Consider the following 13,286-nt stretch of genomic DNA (forward strand, 5'->3'; position numbering starts at 1 on the left):
TTATTATTATTCCACTTTTTCTTTACAATTTTTGTGCAGAAGATATCTCGCAAATGGTTCCATCGATTTTCATGAAATTTTTGGGGGTATTGCGTTCTGATCTGAAAATTATCCTTTTTTGTTCAAATTCTCAAAATCACTTCTGGTCAGAATTTATCACCCTTCCATTTGATTTTAAGATGACCGTTTTGATGGCACAAAAATGGCAAAAGCTAAAGACACTGAAATTTTCAGCGATTATAGACGACATGTTTAATTTTTGCATCTAGATTTTCAATATTTCCGAAAGTGCCTAGTGTGGAAGCTCGGTAGGGGTCAAAATTAAGGACATGAATCAGGAGTGAATTTTCCAGACATTTTTAGCTCACCTGAACTGAAGGCTCAAGTGAGCTTTTCTGATCACACATTTTTTCTGTAGTCCGTCTCTCTGTCTGTCCATCCGTCTGTAAACTTTTCACATTTTCAACTTCTTCTCAAGAACCAGTGGGCCAATTTCAACCAAACTTGCCACAAAGTATCCTTGGGTGAAGGAGATTCAAGTTTGTTCAAATGAAGGGCCACGCCCTCTTTCAAGGGGAGATAATAAAAAATTAGTGAAAAATTAATAGCATCTTTTAAAAATCTTCTTCTCAAGAACCACAGGGCCAGGGAAATTGAAACTCAAATTGAAGCATCCTCAGGTAGTTTAAATTCAAGTTAGTTCAAATCATGACCCCCGGGGGTAGGGCAGGGCCGCAATGGAGGATCACAGTTTTCCATACAAATATATAGGAAAAATCTTTAAAAATCTTCTTCTCAAGAACAGCAAAGCCCTAATTGGTCATATTTATATGGGAGCATCCTCAAGTATTGTATATTCAAGTTTGTCCAAATCATGACCCCTGGGGGTAGGGCGGGGCAACAATAAAGGATCAAAGTTTAACATAGAAATATATAGGAAAAACCTTTAAAAATCTTCTTCTCAAGAACAGCAAAGACATGATGAGTCATATTTATATGGAAGCATCCTCTGGTAGTGTATATTCAAGTTTGTTCAAATCATGACCCCCGGGGATAGGGCGGGACCACAATGGAGGATCAAAGTTTTACATAGAAATATATAGGAAAAATCTTTAAAAATCTTCTTCTCAGAAACAGCAAAGCTCTGATTGATCATATTTTTGTGGAAGTATCCTCAGGTTGTGTAGATTTAAGTTTGTTCAAATCATGACCCCCGGGGATAGGGCGGGGCAACAATAAAGGATCAAAGTTTAACATAGAAATATATAGGAAAAACCTTTAAAAATCTTCTTCTCAAGAACAGCAAAGACATGATGAGTCATATTTATATGGAAGCATTATCTAGTAGCGTAGATTCAAATTTGTCCAAATCATGACCCCTGGGGGTAGGGCGGGGCCACAATGGAGGATCAAAGTTTTACATAGAAATATATAGGAAAAATCTTTAAAAATCTTCTTCTCAGGAACAGCAAAGCCCTGATTGATCATATTTTTGTGGAAGTATCCTCAGGTAATGTAGATTTAAGTTTGTTCAAATCATGACCCCCTAGGGTAGGGCGGGGCCACAATGGAGGATCAATGTCTGAAATAGAAATATATAGGAAGGTATCTTCTGATGAAGAACTGCAAAGCAATGATTAGTTATTTTGATATGGAAGCATCTTCAGGTAGTGTAGATTCAAGTTTGTTAAAATGGTGAACCCCAGGGATAGGAATGGGCCACAATGGGGGATCAAAATTTTACATAAGAACATATTGGAAAATATCTTTTTCTCAAGAAATGAAAATCATGTTTAGTCATTTTGATATGGAAGCATCCTTAGGTAGTGCAAATTCAATTATTTTTCAAATGATAACCCCCAGGGGTAGGGTGGGGCCCAATGGGGATCGAAAGTTTTACATAAGAACACATAGAAAAAATATTTCTTCTCAAGAACAGAAAAGCTATGTTCAGTCATATTGATATGGAAGCATCCTCGGGTAGTGTAGATTCAAGTTTGTTCAAATGATGACCTCTGGGATAGGGAGGAGCCACAATGGGGGATCAAATTTTTACAAAGGAATATATGGGAAAAATTTTTTAAAATTTTCTCAAGTACATGTACAACAAAGCCATTTGTTGTACATATATTGACATGGAAGCATCATCAGGTAGTTTAAAATTCAACACGAGGGTCAAAAGTCTTTAATACATAACTCTTTAACGATCAATATTTTGTAATACAGCACTTAAGCAAAAATGTTTATCTTAACAATCTACAACTAAATATTATAATATTTACATCATGTTACATAATTAGGGTCCGAAAGGGGCCAGATTGACAAATCTTTGGCACTCTATATCTCAAAAGTGGGAGATATTTTGATATGCAATATTGAATGCAAAAATGTTTATTGAATAAAAGATGTTCAAAATAAGGTTCTAAACGATATGTAACATTTCAATTTTTTCTAAACGTCCTCATTAAGGAGTTGAAGGACCAGCCTCAATATTTCCTTTGCATATATCTCGAAAATGAGTAAGAATTTCTGAACAAAAAGTGTTCAAAATCATGAGAGCTTTAAGATGATATCAAGAAAAAGGGGCTACCCCTCAAATAAGGGGCTGAGAAAGGCCGAAAGTATTTGATTAATAACTCTTTAATGATCAATATTTTGTAATACATTTCTGAAGCAAAACAGTTCATCACACACTCTTAACTACATAACATGATGTTGGCATTATATGTTACCCAATAAGGGGTCATTGGGGGCCATATTGGTGAATCTTAGGTACAATATATTTTGAAAAGGAGGAATATTTTGGTAAGCAATATAGAATAAAAGACGTTCAAATAATGTTCTTAACAATGACCAATCTTTCAATCTTTGCTAAATGTCCCCATTTAGAACTTGAAGGGCTGACCCCTTAATATTTCTATTGCAAATATCTCAGAAATGAAAAAAGATTTCTAAGTAGTTGTTGAACAAAAAATGTTGAAAGTCATGAGAGCTTTAAGATGATATCAGGAAAAAAGGGCTAACCTCTCATAATATTGGCCAAGATGGGCCGAAAGTCTTTAATCAGTAGATCTTTATTTTTCGATATTTGATTACACATTACTGAGGCAAAATTGTTCGTCTTATTCATATCATTATATTTGAACAAAAAATCTCACTCATATTCTTATCTCATCTGTTCAACAAGAGGCCCTTGGGCCACATCGCTCACCTGAACACAATGGCTAGGAAAAAGCACAAATCAATTCAGTATTGAAAAGTATACATGGGAGGGGGGGGTTTGAATTTTAAACTACCTGAGGATGCTTCCATATCAATATAACAAATGGCTTTGCTGTTCTTGAGTAGAAGATTTTTAAAAGATTTTTTCCTATATATTTCTTTGTAAAAATTTGATACCCCATTGTGGCCCCTCCCTACCTCCAGAGGTAATCAGTGGAACAAAATTTAATTTACACTACCCGATGATGCTTCCATATCAATATGACTAAACATGGCTTTGCTGTTCTTGAGACAAAGAATTTTTCCCTCTATGTAAAACTTAAATCCCCCATTATGACCCGACCCTACCCCCGGGGATCATGATTTGAACAAACTTGAATCTACAATACCTGAAAATGCTTCCATTTCAATATGACTAAATATGGCTTTGCTGTTCTTGAGAGAAGATTTTTAAAATTTTTTCCTATATTTTTATGTAAAACTTTGACCCCCCTTGTGGCCCCACCCTACCCCAGGGGTCATGATTTGAACAAATTTGAATCTATACTACCTGAGAATGCTTATATATCAATATGACTAAACAAGACTTTGATGTTCTTGAGAAGAAGATTTTTGAAGTTTTTTTCCCAATATATTCCTTTGTAAAACTTTGAACCCCTATTGTGGCCCCACCCTAACCCCAGGGGTCATGATTTGAACAAACTTAAATCTACGCTATCTGAGGATGCTTACATATCAATATGGCTAAACAATGTTTTGCTGTTCTTGAGAAGAAGATTTTTAAAGATTTTTTTCCTATATACTTTGATCCCCCATTGTGACCCTACCCTACCCCCGGGGGACATAATTTGAATAAACTTGAATCTACATTATTTGAAGATGCTTCCATATCAAATATGACTAAACAAGACTTTGCTGTTCCTGAGAAGAAGATTTTTAAAGTTTTTCCCTATATATTCCAATGTAAAACTTTGATCCCTCATTGTGACCCCACCCAACCCCCGGGGGTCATGATTTGAATAAGCTTGAATCTACAATACCTGAGAATGCTTCCATATCAATATAACAAATAATGGCTTTGCTGTTCTTGAAAAGAAGATTTTTAAAGTTTTTTCCTATATATTTCTATGTAAAACTTTGATCCCCCATTGTGGCCCCTCCCTATCCCCAGGGGTCATGATTTGAACAAACTTGAATCTACACTATATAACAAAGGTTTCCTATAAGTTTCAACTTTTTTTGGCCATTGGTTCTGGAGAAGAAGATTTTTAAACTATGCCACCAAATTTTCACTATTTCTGAATTATCTCCCCTTGAATGAGGGCATGGCCCTTCATTTGAACAAACTTGAATCCCCTTCACCCAGGGATGCTTTGTGGCAAGTTTGGTTAAGATTGGCCCAGTTTTCTGGAGAAGAAGTTGGAAATGTGAAAAGTTTACAGACGGACGGACAGACAGACAGACAGACAGACTACAGACAAAATGTGATCAGAAAAGCTCACTTGAGCTTTCAGCTCAGGTGAGCTAAAAATCAGATGGAAGACCCACTCATTGCTTGCAACGAGATCGCATCTACTTATTATTCCACTTTTTCTTTACAATTTTTGTGCGAAAGATTTCTCGTAAATGGTTCGATAGATTTTCTTGAAATTTTCAGTCAGAAGATGATCTTTTTTTGTTCAAATCCTCAATATTCACTTCCTTTGGAAGTTATCGCCCTTGAATCAATTTTTAGAGGGTCATTTTGTCTGATCCAGAAGTCGAAAACGGTTTAAGTTAGAGAGTTGAAATTTTCAGCAAATATATAGGACATGTTGAAGTGGTGCACTTGGGTCTTCAAATTTTCCAGAAATGCCTACTATGGAAGGTGGCTAGGGGTCAAAATATAGGACACAATCATGAGTGAATTTTAGAGATATTTTGTATCATATCTTTTAAACTCTGAATATTTTCTTAAAACATATTGAACAGAAATTGTGTAGAATTAAAAGATCTTTTATATGATATCAAGAAAAAAGGGCTGACTCATTACATTAGGGGTCAAGAGGGGCCAAAAGTTTTTTAATCCATAATTTTTTTTAAATAATTAATTCTTGGAAAAGTTTGGAACAGTGGGGCAAAAGTTACTCAAGTGAAGACTGTAGCCCCTGTGCCTCTTGTTATTTCTAACTAACTAAAGATTCATAAAACTTCTTACATCTTTTTTCAGAAATGGAAGTTTCAACATCAATATCCTGCCCACTGTCATCAAGCACGGATTTGAACTCGGAATGTAGCAGTGTGTCTACTAAAGAAATGGGAAATAATGGTCAATTCAATAATCAGTCAGAACGTTTGGTAAAGTTTACAATGGTTAACTCTTACGGCAGTGCAGAACTTGACTATAAAATCAAAGATGATGGAAATCCTCTAAAAATTAGTGGTAAGTTTTACTGTGGTTTGGAACCATGTCACAGAAGTAAGGATGTGTTATCAACTTAGGCCTGCATGTATTGAAGTGAACATTATTTGTAATTAAGAATTGCAAAGAGCATAATTGTCTAAAAGCAATATTTTGCCCTGTGAAATTCTAAAAATAAGAACTGTTAAGGACATTGACAAGTCACTGTTATTTGGAGAAAAAAGGTTTAAGTCATCTGGTTAAAATTAGCTCACCTGAGCCAAGGCTCAAGTGAGCTTTTCTGATCAAAGAGTGTACAGCGTCTGTCTGTCATCTGTAGTATGTTAACTTTTCATATTTTCGACTTTTTCTCAAGAACCACAGGGCCAATTTCAACCAAACTTGGCACAAAGCATCCTTGGGTGGAGGGGATTAAATTTTTTCACAGGAAGTGCTGTGCCCTCTTTCAAGGGAGATATTTAAGAATTTGTGAAAATTTGTTGGCATCATTTAAAAATCTTCTTCTCAAGAACCACTGGGCAAGAAAAGATGAAACTTATGTCAAAGCTTCATTTCATACACTAGATTCAAATCCGTTCATATCATAACCCCCGGGGTAGGGCAGGGCCACAAGAGGGGGTCAAAGTTTTGCATTTTACAGGAATATATAGGAAATGTCTTTAAAAGTCTTCTTCTTGAGAACAGCAAAGCCATGATTAGTCATATTATAATAGACATATCTTCAGGTGTAGATTCAAGTTTGTTCCAATCATGACCCCCAGGGGTAGGGCACAACAGGGGGTCAAAGTTTACCATAGGAATATATAGGAAATATCTTTAAAAATCTTCTCAAGAACAACTAAGCCATTACTAGTCGTATTAATTCAGAAGTATCCTCAGGTAGTTTAGATTCAAGTTTGTTTAAATCATGATCCCCGAGGGTAGGGCGGGGCCAAAACGGTGGGTCAAAGTATGTAGGAAATATCTTTAAAAATCTTCTTCTCAAGAAGAGCTAAGCCATTACTAGTCATATTAATACAGAAGTATCCTCAGGTAGTGTAGATTCAAGTTTGTTTAAATAATGATCCCCGAGGGTAGGGCGGGGCCAAAACAGTGGGTCAAAGTTTAACACAGGAATATATAGGTGTAATGGTTATGGAGCATTTGAGTAAAATGCATTGAAAACTTCAAATAGAGGAATGACCTGACAATCCTTGGAATGGACTAGCCAAACCAAAGGGTATATAAGGCAAAGCTTTGGGAAAGTTGGGCATTCAGAAGCTAGCTGAAAGAGTTGGATGTTGAGTCAGCAATAAAGTAGTTAAGGTATTCCATCCCTAATAGCAACAGATTCAATGAAATTGAATACATAACAGATGTGTAGGGGTTGAATATTCGGTATATTTAAACCTAATTCCCATTTATTACTATTAGCATGTGAGGGTGGGATGTGTCCTAATTTATGACTTTGAATTTTGGTAAGAGTTATCTCCCTCTGTTTTTAATTAATAAAAGAAATCAATTTTTAAAAACCTTATCTGGTAAAAAAAATTAAATAAAAATTTTAAAAAAATAAAATTAAAAAAAGAATAAAAAATAATAATAAAAATATTGTCATTCTATTTCTATTTTAATGCATCATTCCACCACAGTATTTATTGATATTCTTATTATTTTTATTTTTAAAAAATTGCTTGTCCCCATAGACGTCAATGCAATATTTGTTTATTAATTACTGCTTAGTTAATTACATTTTTGAAACTTTCTCTTAAAAAATCCTTTTCTACTGTAAAATGCTTTAAATTGATATCAGAGTATTATGTTAGTGATGGACATTTAAGGATAGAGAATTTGGTTTATTAGGGATGGAAAACCTTAAGAATAGCTTTTTAAATACTTGGATCACACATTTTTAGCAACAAATCTCAAAAGATTTTCTAATATTCACAGTTTTTTTTTAATGACGCAATTGTATGTATGTAAGTTTAGAATTTTAATGTTATAATTTCTAATACACATATGTTGAATTACATGTAATTTCTATTATACTTGTAAAATTTATTCTTAGTTCTTAAAAGTTGTGAACACCAGTTGCAAGTATCCTAAGAAATTGATGCTAAGTTCTGGATGTAGTAAATCTGAAGAAGATTGACTGGGGAGACACTCGGTTCTTATCTATCAATGGGAACCTAGGGGAGAAACACGGTGCAAGTAGTACCTTACCCAGTCCCTGTCTCTAGATAAGACAAAATTTAAGTACTGTGATATACCATCAGACAGGTGTCTTAATAATCATTCCAATGATTTACTCAGACAGAGTAAAAGGAAAACCTAGACATCTCTTGTAAAAACCTGATCATACATGTTACATAGGAAAATTTTTAATATTTAATATATTTGAAATATTCTCAAGAAACTAAGCCATTATTAGTCATATTTATACAGAAGCAACTTTAGGTTTTGTAGAATCAAGTTTGTTCAAACTATGACTCCCAGGGGTTGGGGGCACAACAGAGGGTCAGAGTTTTGCATAAAATTATATAGAAATCTTGAAAAAATCTTCTACTCAAGAACAGCAAAACCACAATTAGTCATATTAATATAGAAACAGTCTCAGGTAGTGTGGATTCAAATTTGTTTAAATGTAGGGTGGGGCCACATGAGAGTTCACTGAGTTTTATATAGGAAAACATAGGGAAAAAATCTTTAAAATTCTTCTGTTTAAGAACATCAAAGCCATGATTAGTAATATTGAAATGGAATCATCCTGAGGTAGTGTAAATTAAAGTTTGCCCCCCCCCCCCGTTCAATACTGAACTGAATTCTGTTTTTTCCTAGCCAATGTGCTCAGGTGAGCGAGTGATGTGGCCCATGGGCCTCTTGTTTCACTTATAAAACTGTGATTGAGAGTGATCTGTGTAGAATTCTCTACACAATGAAAACCAACAAAAGGTATATTACAGAGGTAAACAAAAATATGCGTAGAAACATCTCTACTGCAAGAAAGAAAAGCAGTGATTGATTTGTTTCATGTTGTGTTGACAGACAGTCAGCAGGTCATATATAAATATAAGGAATAACTGTTTAATTTTTAACTCACCTGAACTGAAAGCTCAAGTGAGCTTTTCTGATCACATTTTTTCTGTAGTCCGTCTGTCTGTCTGTTTGTCTGACCATCCTACTGTAAACTTTTCACATTTTCGACTTCTTCTCCAGAACCACAAGGCCATTTCAACCAAACTTGCCACAAAGCATCCTTGGGTGAAGGGGCTCCAATTTGTTCAAATGGAGGGCCACACTCTCATTCATGGGGAGATAATTCAGAAATAGTGAAAATTTGGTGGCATATGTTAAAGATCTTCTGCTCAAGAACCACTGGACCAAAAAGTTGAAACTTATAAGAATCTTTTTTTACATAATGTAGATTCAAGCTTGTTCAAATAATGACCCCTGGGTGTAAGGTTGGGCCACAATGGGGGATCAGAGTTTTACATAGGAATATATAGAAAAAAAAACTTCAAAAATCTTCTTCTCAAGAAGGCTAAGCCTTATTTTTTCATGTTGATATGGAAGCATCGTCAGGTACATGTAGTGTAAATTCATATTTGTTCAAATGATGACCCTCTGGGGTTGTATGGGGCCACAATGGGGGATCCAAGTTTTACATAGGAATGTATAGAAAAAAATCTTCTCAAGAACAGAAAAGCCTTGTTTAGTCATATTGATATGGAAGCACTCAGGTAGTGTAGATTCAAGTTGTTCAAATGATGACCCCCAGGGGTAGGGAGGGGCCACAATGGAGGATCAAATTTTTACAAAGGAGTTTATAGGAAAAAATCTTTAAAAATCTTCTGCTGAAGAACAGCAAAGCCATTCGTTATATTGATATGGAAGCATCCTCAGGTAGTCAGGGCTCGACATTAACGCTTGTCCACTTGTTCGGTACCAGTGAAAAAAAATTACGGACAAGTGAATATTGCTGGACACTTGTCCGATTGGACAAGTGCATTTTAATGTGAAGAAGTCTCCAAATAATAAAAAGAACAACTGCTGAGTATTTAGTTTACCGCTGCTTTAAAGCAGAAACAGTACATAGAAACCAAACTTCGATCCCGATATGGATTGCTATGTAATAGAGTTGATACTCGATCGGGATCGAAGTTCACTAATTGCATACTACAGCAAAGGCATGGAACTTACGAAGTTCGGATTCTGTTTTATGTTGACAGCATTTATGTTGTCAGGACAGAGAGTCTATATAAAATTTTGTTTTATGTGTTTGTTGTATTTATAAATAACATCACGCACATGTCATGGACTTTATTTAAGTTTTTCAGTTGGAAGGATTAGATCTTTCTTGAATGATCAAGCAGTTGGCTTGTTTGATTATTTTTTTGCATAAACCCTTTTTCATTTATGCAAATTATCACACAAGCCAATTGCTTGATTACATCATGAAACCAAAAAATTAGACAGTTATACCATAAGTAAATCTTTATTTATGGACAGATAGCAGACACTTTAGGTGTTCATACATTGAAAATGCATTTTATCTTTGAAATCGCATGAATAATTAAGCACATTGGTGATTGTCTTTCTATTTTTCTTCTAGGTAGGTCATACATAGCAGCTGACTGGGAATCAGTAGCCAAGAAAAAATTTTATTTGGAAAAGAAAGCAGAAGAATTTGAACAACATATATCAATGACTATGAGGTCACAAAAGAAACAAGTTATACAATTAGATAACTGTTTGGATCTCTTTACAAAGGTGGAACAGCTTGGAGAAAATGATTTATGGTAAGATTTTTTAGGTCACCTGAATCACTCAGGTGACCTATAGCTGTCTCTTTTTGTCCTTGGTTGTCCATCCTGCATTGTGTGTTAACATTTGTACATTTTCAGCTTCTTCTCTGAATGCCCCCCCCCCTCCCCCTGGGAGGGGCAGCTGAGGGGTTTGGCTATAGCATCAAAATTAATGCAATCTTTAAAAATCTTCTTCTTTACTCCTGGACATTAAGCAGTCAAACTGTTAGTATGATTGTAATAAGCATTGAACCCTCTACCTTAATTGTGAAATTCATGGCCCCAGGGTCAGGGGTTCTGGTGCTAGGATGGGACTCTGTTGAATATATAGTGAAAATGCATTATTTCTTTTTTAAAATTTTTTTCCTCTGCTACTGGGTATTCAGCAAACAAACTAAATGCAAAGGTATAATGAGCAAAGGTACCTCCTCCAAAATTGTGAATTTCATGGCCCCTGGGTCAGGGGTTCCGGTGTTAGGGGGCCCTAATGATAATATAGTAAAAATGCATTAATTCTTTGAATATCTTCTCCTCTCCTTCTGGGTATTAAGCTGATGAACTAAATACATAGTTATGATGAAGAAGGGTGTCTCTTCCAATATTGTGAATTTCATGACCCTTGGATCAGGGGTTCTTGAGTTAGGATTGGGCTCTAATGATTTTGTAGTGAAAATGCATTAATTCTTTGACAATCTTCTCCTCTGCTTCTGGGTATTAAGCTGATGAACTAAATACATAGTTATGATGAAGAAGGATGCCTCTTCCAAAATTATAAATTTCATGGCCCCTGGGTCAGGGGTTCGTGTGTTAGGGTGGGCTTAATGATTATATAGTGAAAATGCAATAATTCTTTGAAAATCTCCTGAGTTATGATGAGGAAGGGTGCCTTTTCCAAAATTGTCAAAGATGTGGCCCCAGGGTCAGGGGTTCTCATGGAAAAGCTGGGCTCTTATCATAATGGTAAATATGCATTGATTCTTTGAAAATATCCTCCTCTGCTACTGGATATTAAGCTGATGAACTAAGTACATAATTATGATGAAGAAGGGTTCCTCTTTCAAAATAGTGAATGATATGGATCCTGGGTCAGGGATCTGTAGGGGGGGGGGGGGGGGGGGAGAAGGGGGACTTATTTATTATATACTGAAAATGCATTAATGCTTTGAAAATCTTCTCCTCTGCCCCTTGGTGTTCAGCAAACAAACTAATGCATAGTTATGATGCAAGGGTGCCTCTTCCAAATTGTAAATTTTATGGCCCCTAGGTCAAGGGTTCTGGAGTTTGAGCAGGGCTCTTTTGATAATATAGCAAAAATGCATTAATACTTTTAAAATCTTCTCCTTTGTCCAAGAGTATTAAGCAAACAGATTAAATACAATGAAATAAATGTTATTGTATAAATGTAAGTAAATGTGCCTTTTCTCTGCTCTAGGGTATCTATTAGGCAAACAGAGTACAAAATTTGTAACAAGTGAAGCAAATGAGAGTTTATCCCCTTGCTAAATTGTGTTAATTCAAGAAGTCTTTGTACATAATTTACGGATACCCACTCCTTAGCCAGGAAGGATAACTCCTTAATTTATTATTTAATTCAAAAAGTCTCAAAATGAAGCTTGAAATGTTTTCATGCAACAATTTTCTTTTCATGCATCTCAATGTGATTCAAGGTTCTTTGAAGCCTTAGAAACGGTCTTATAAAAAGTTGATATTTGTACCCCATAAAAGTATTTTAAAAAATTACATATTTAAAGAAATCCAATTTCCTTTTATATAGCCTTAGATACCAATGTGTATTAGCATGATATTAAATTAGAAGTGATTTATGGTGTTTTGCAGTGATAGCAGATGCTTCATACACTATGCAGTAGAAAATAATTGAAGTAAATAGAAGAAACTAAAGTACAGTATAAGTAAAAAATCAATTGGGAATTTCGTATTGCAATATATTGCGATATTTGAAACTGTATTGTGATATGTATTGCAGTATTTTTAATAACAGTTAAGATGCTCTTTTCTTGTTTTATTAACCTTCATTTTTAAGCAGGGTGTATAAAACTTTTAAAAATACATTGTAGCAAAAAAGTTTAAGTTGATTTCACTACAGTTTGGCAACGAAATGCAACCATACAACAGAAACCTTTACCATTTAGTACTGTTTGGTGTGATTGACAACGTTTCTGACATCTTAAATATAATTTACTTTATAAATCTAAAGCCAACGCTTTTTACCAGTATATTGGTACTGGAAAAACGTATTACAATAGGATATTTTTTGTTAACGAATCACAGTATACCGAAATATGGATATTATTGTGCAGCCCTAGTCTTTTTATTTGCATTTTCTGAAAATTTATTTAAGATTTACTAATTTTCCCTATATAATATGATTAACTTTAATGATGAAGTTTGAAGAATTACTGTGGGTAAATACACATTACTCTCAGCATTCAGAGATATTTTTGTGAGCATTTTAAATTATTCAGTGCCTGATTTTCAGAACCATAGGTTGGACTACCTTGATTAACAGGTTATTTGATGGAATGAGAAAACAAGAAAGGTTGTTATATACATGTATATAGAAACAAAATAAAAATGAATGTTTGGTTTAAATGAGCAAAGCATGCTTAAGTTGGATTCTTGCCTGGAAAGCAGTATAAAAGATTGAAATAAAGATTATTTATGTAGCAAAAAGGCCAGTTGTACTTAGTATGTGTAGTGTTCTGTTGGAAAATTGATGTCTTATTGTCAGATAAATTCATGGAGGTCAGAATTTAGTTCGCAAGAGACTGCAAAAAGTTGAGTTATACTTCATATCAAAGTGAAAAAATGAACAGAAGCCAGGGTGACTAGGGTACATGTAGTTACTAAAAAGTGGCAAA

The 13,286-nt window shown here is 34.8% G+C and overlaps 1 protein-coding gene across 2 annotated transcripts in view; it reads left to right on the plus strand.

Annotated features, from left to right (window-relative positions):
• LOC133195809 (ubiquitin carboxyl-terminal hydrolase 15-like) overlaps window positions 1-13,286 on the plus strand; it is a 427,782-nt gene that overhangs the window by 360,478 nt on the left and 54,018 nt on the right. The window contains exons 15-16 of one of the 2 annotated variants that reach the window (XM_061331759.1): window positions 5,432-5,648; window positions 10,219-10,401. In XM_061331759.1, coding sequence (XP_061187743.1) covers window positions 5,432-5,648; window positions 10,219-10,401 — 400 coding nt within the window. Of the gene's footprint in view, window positions 1-5,431; window positions 5,649-10,214; window positions 10,402-13,286 lie in introns of both variants that reach the window. The other variant, XM_061331760.1, reaches the window with a different exon arrangement.

This window comes from Saccostrea echinata, unplaced genomic scaffold (assembly GCF_033153115.1).
Source record: "Saccostrea echinata isolate AGI-Se365-2 ecotype Australia unplaced genomic scaffold, CSIRO_AGI_Sech_v1 ptg000029l, whole genome shotgun sequence".
Classification (NCBI taxonomy): Eukaryota; Metazoa; Mollusca; class Bivalvia; order Ostreida; family Ostreidae; genus Saccostrea; species Saccostrea echinata.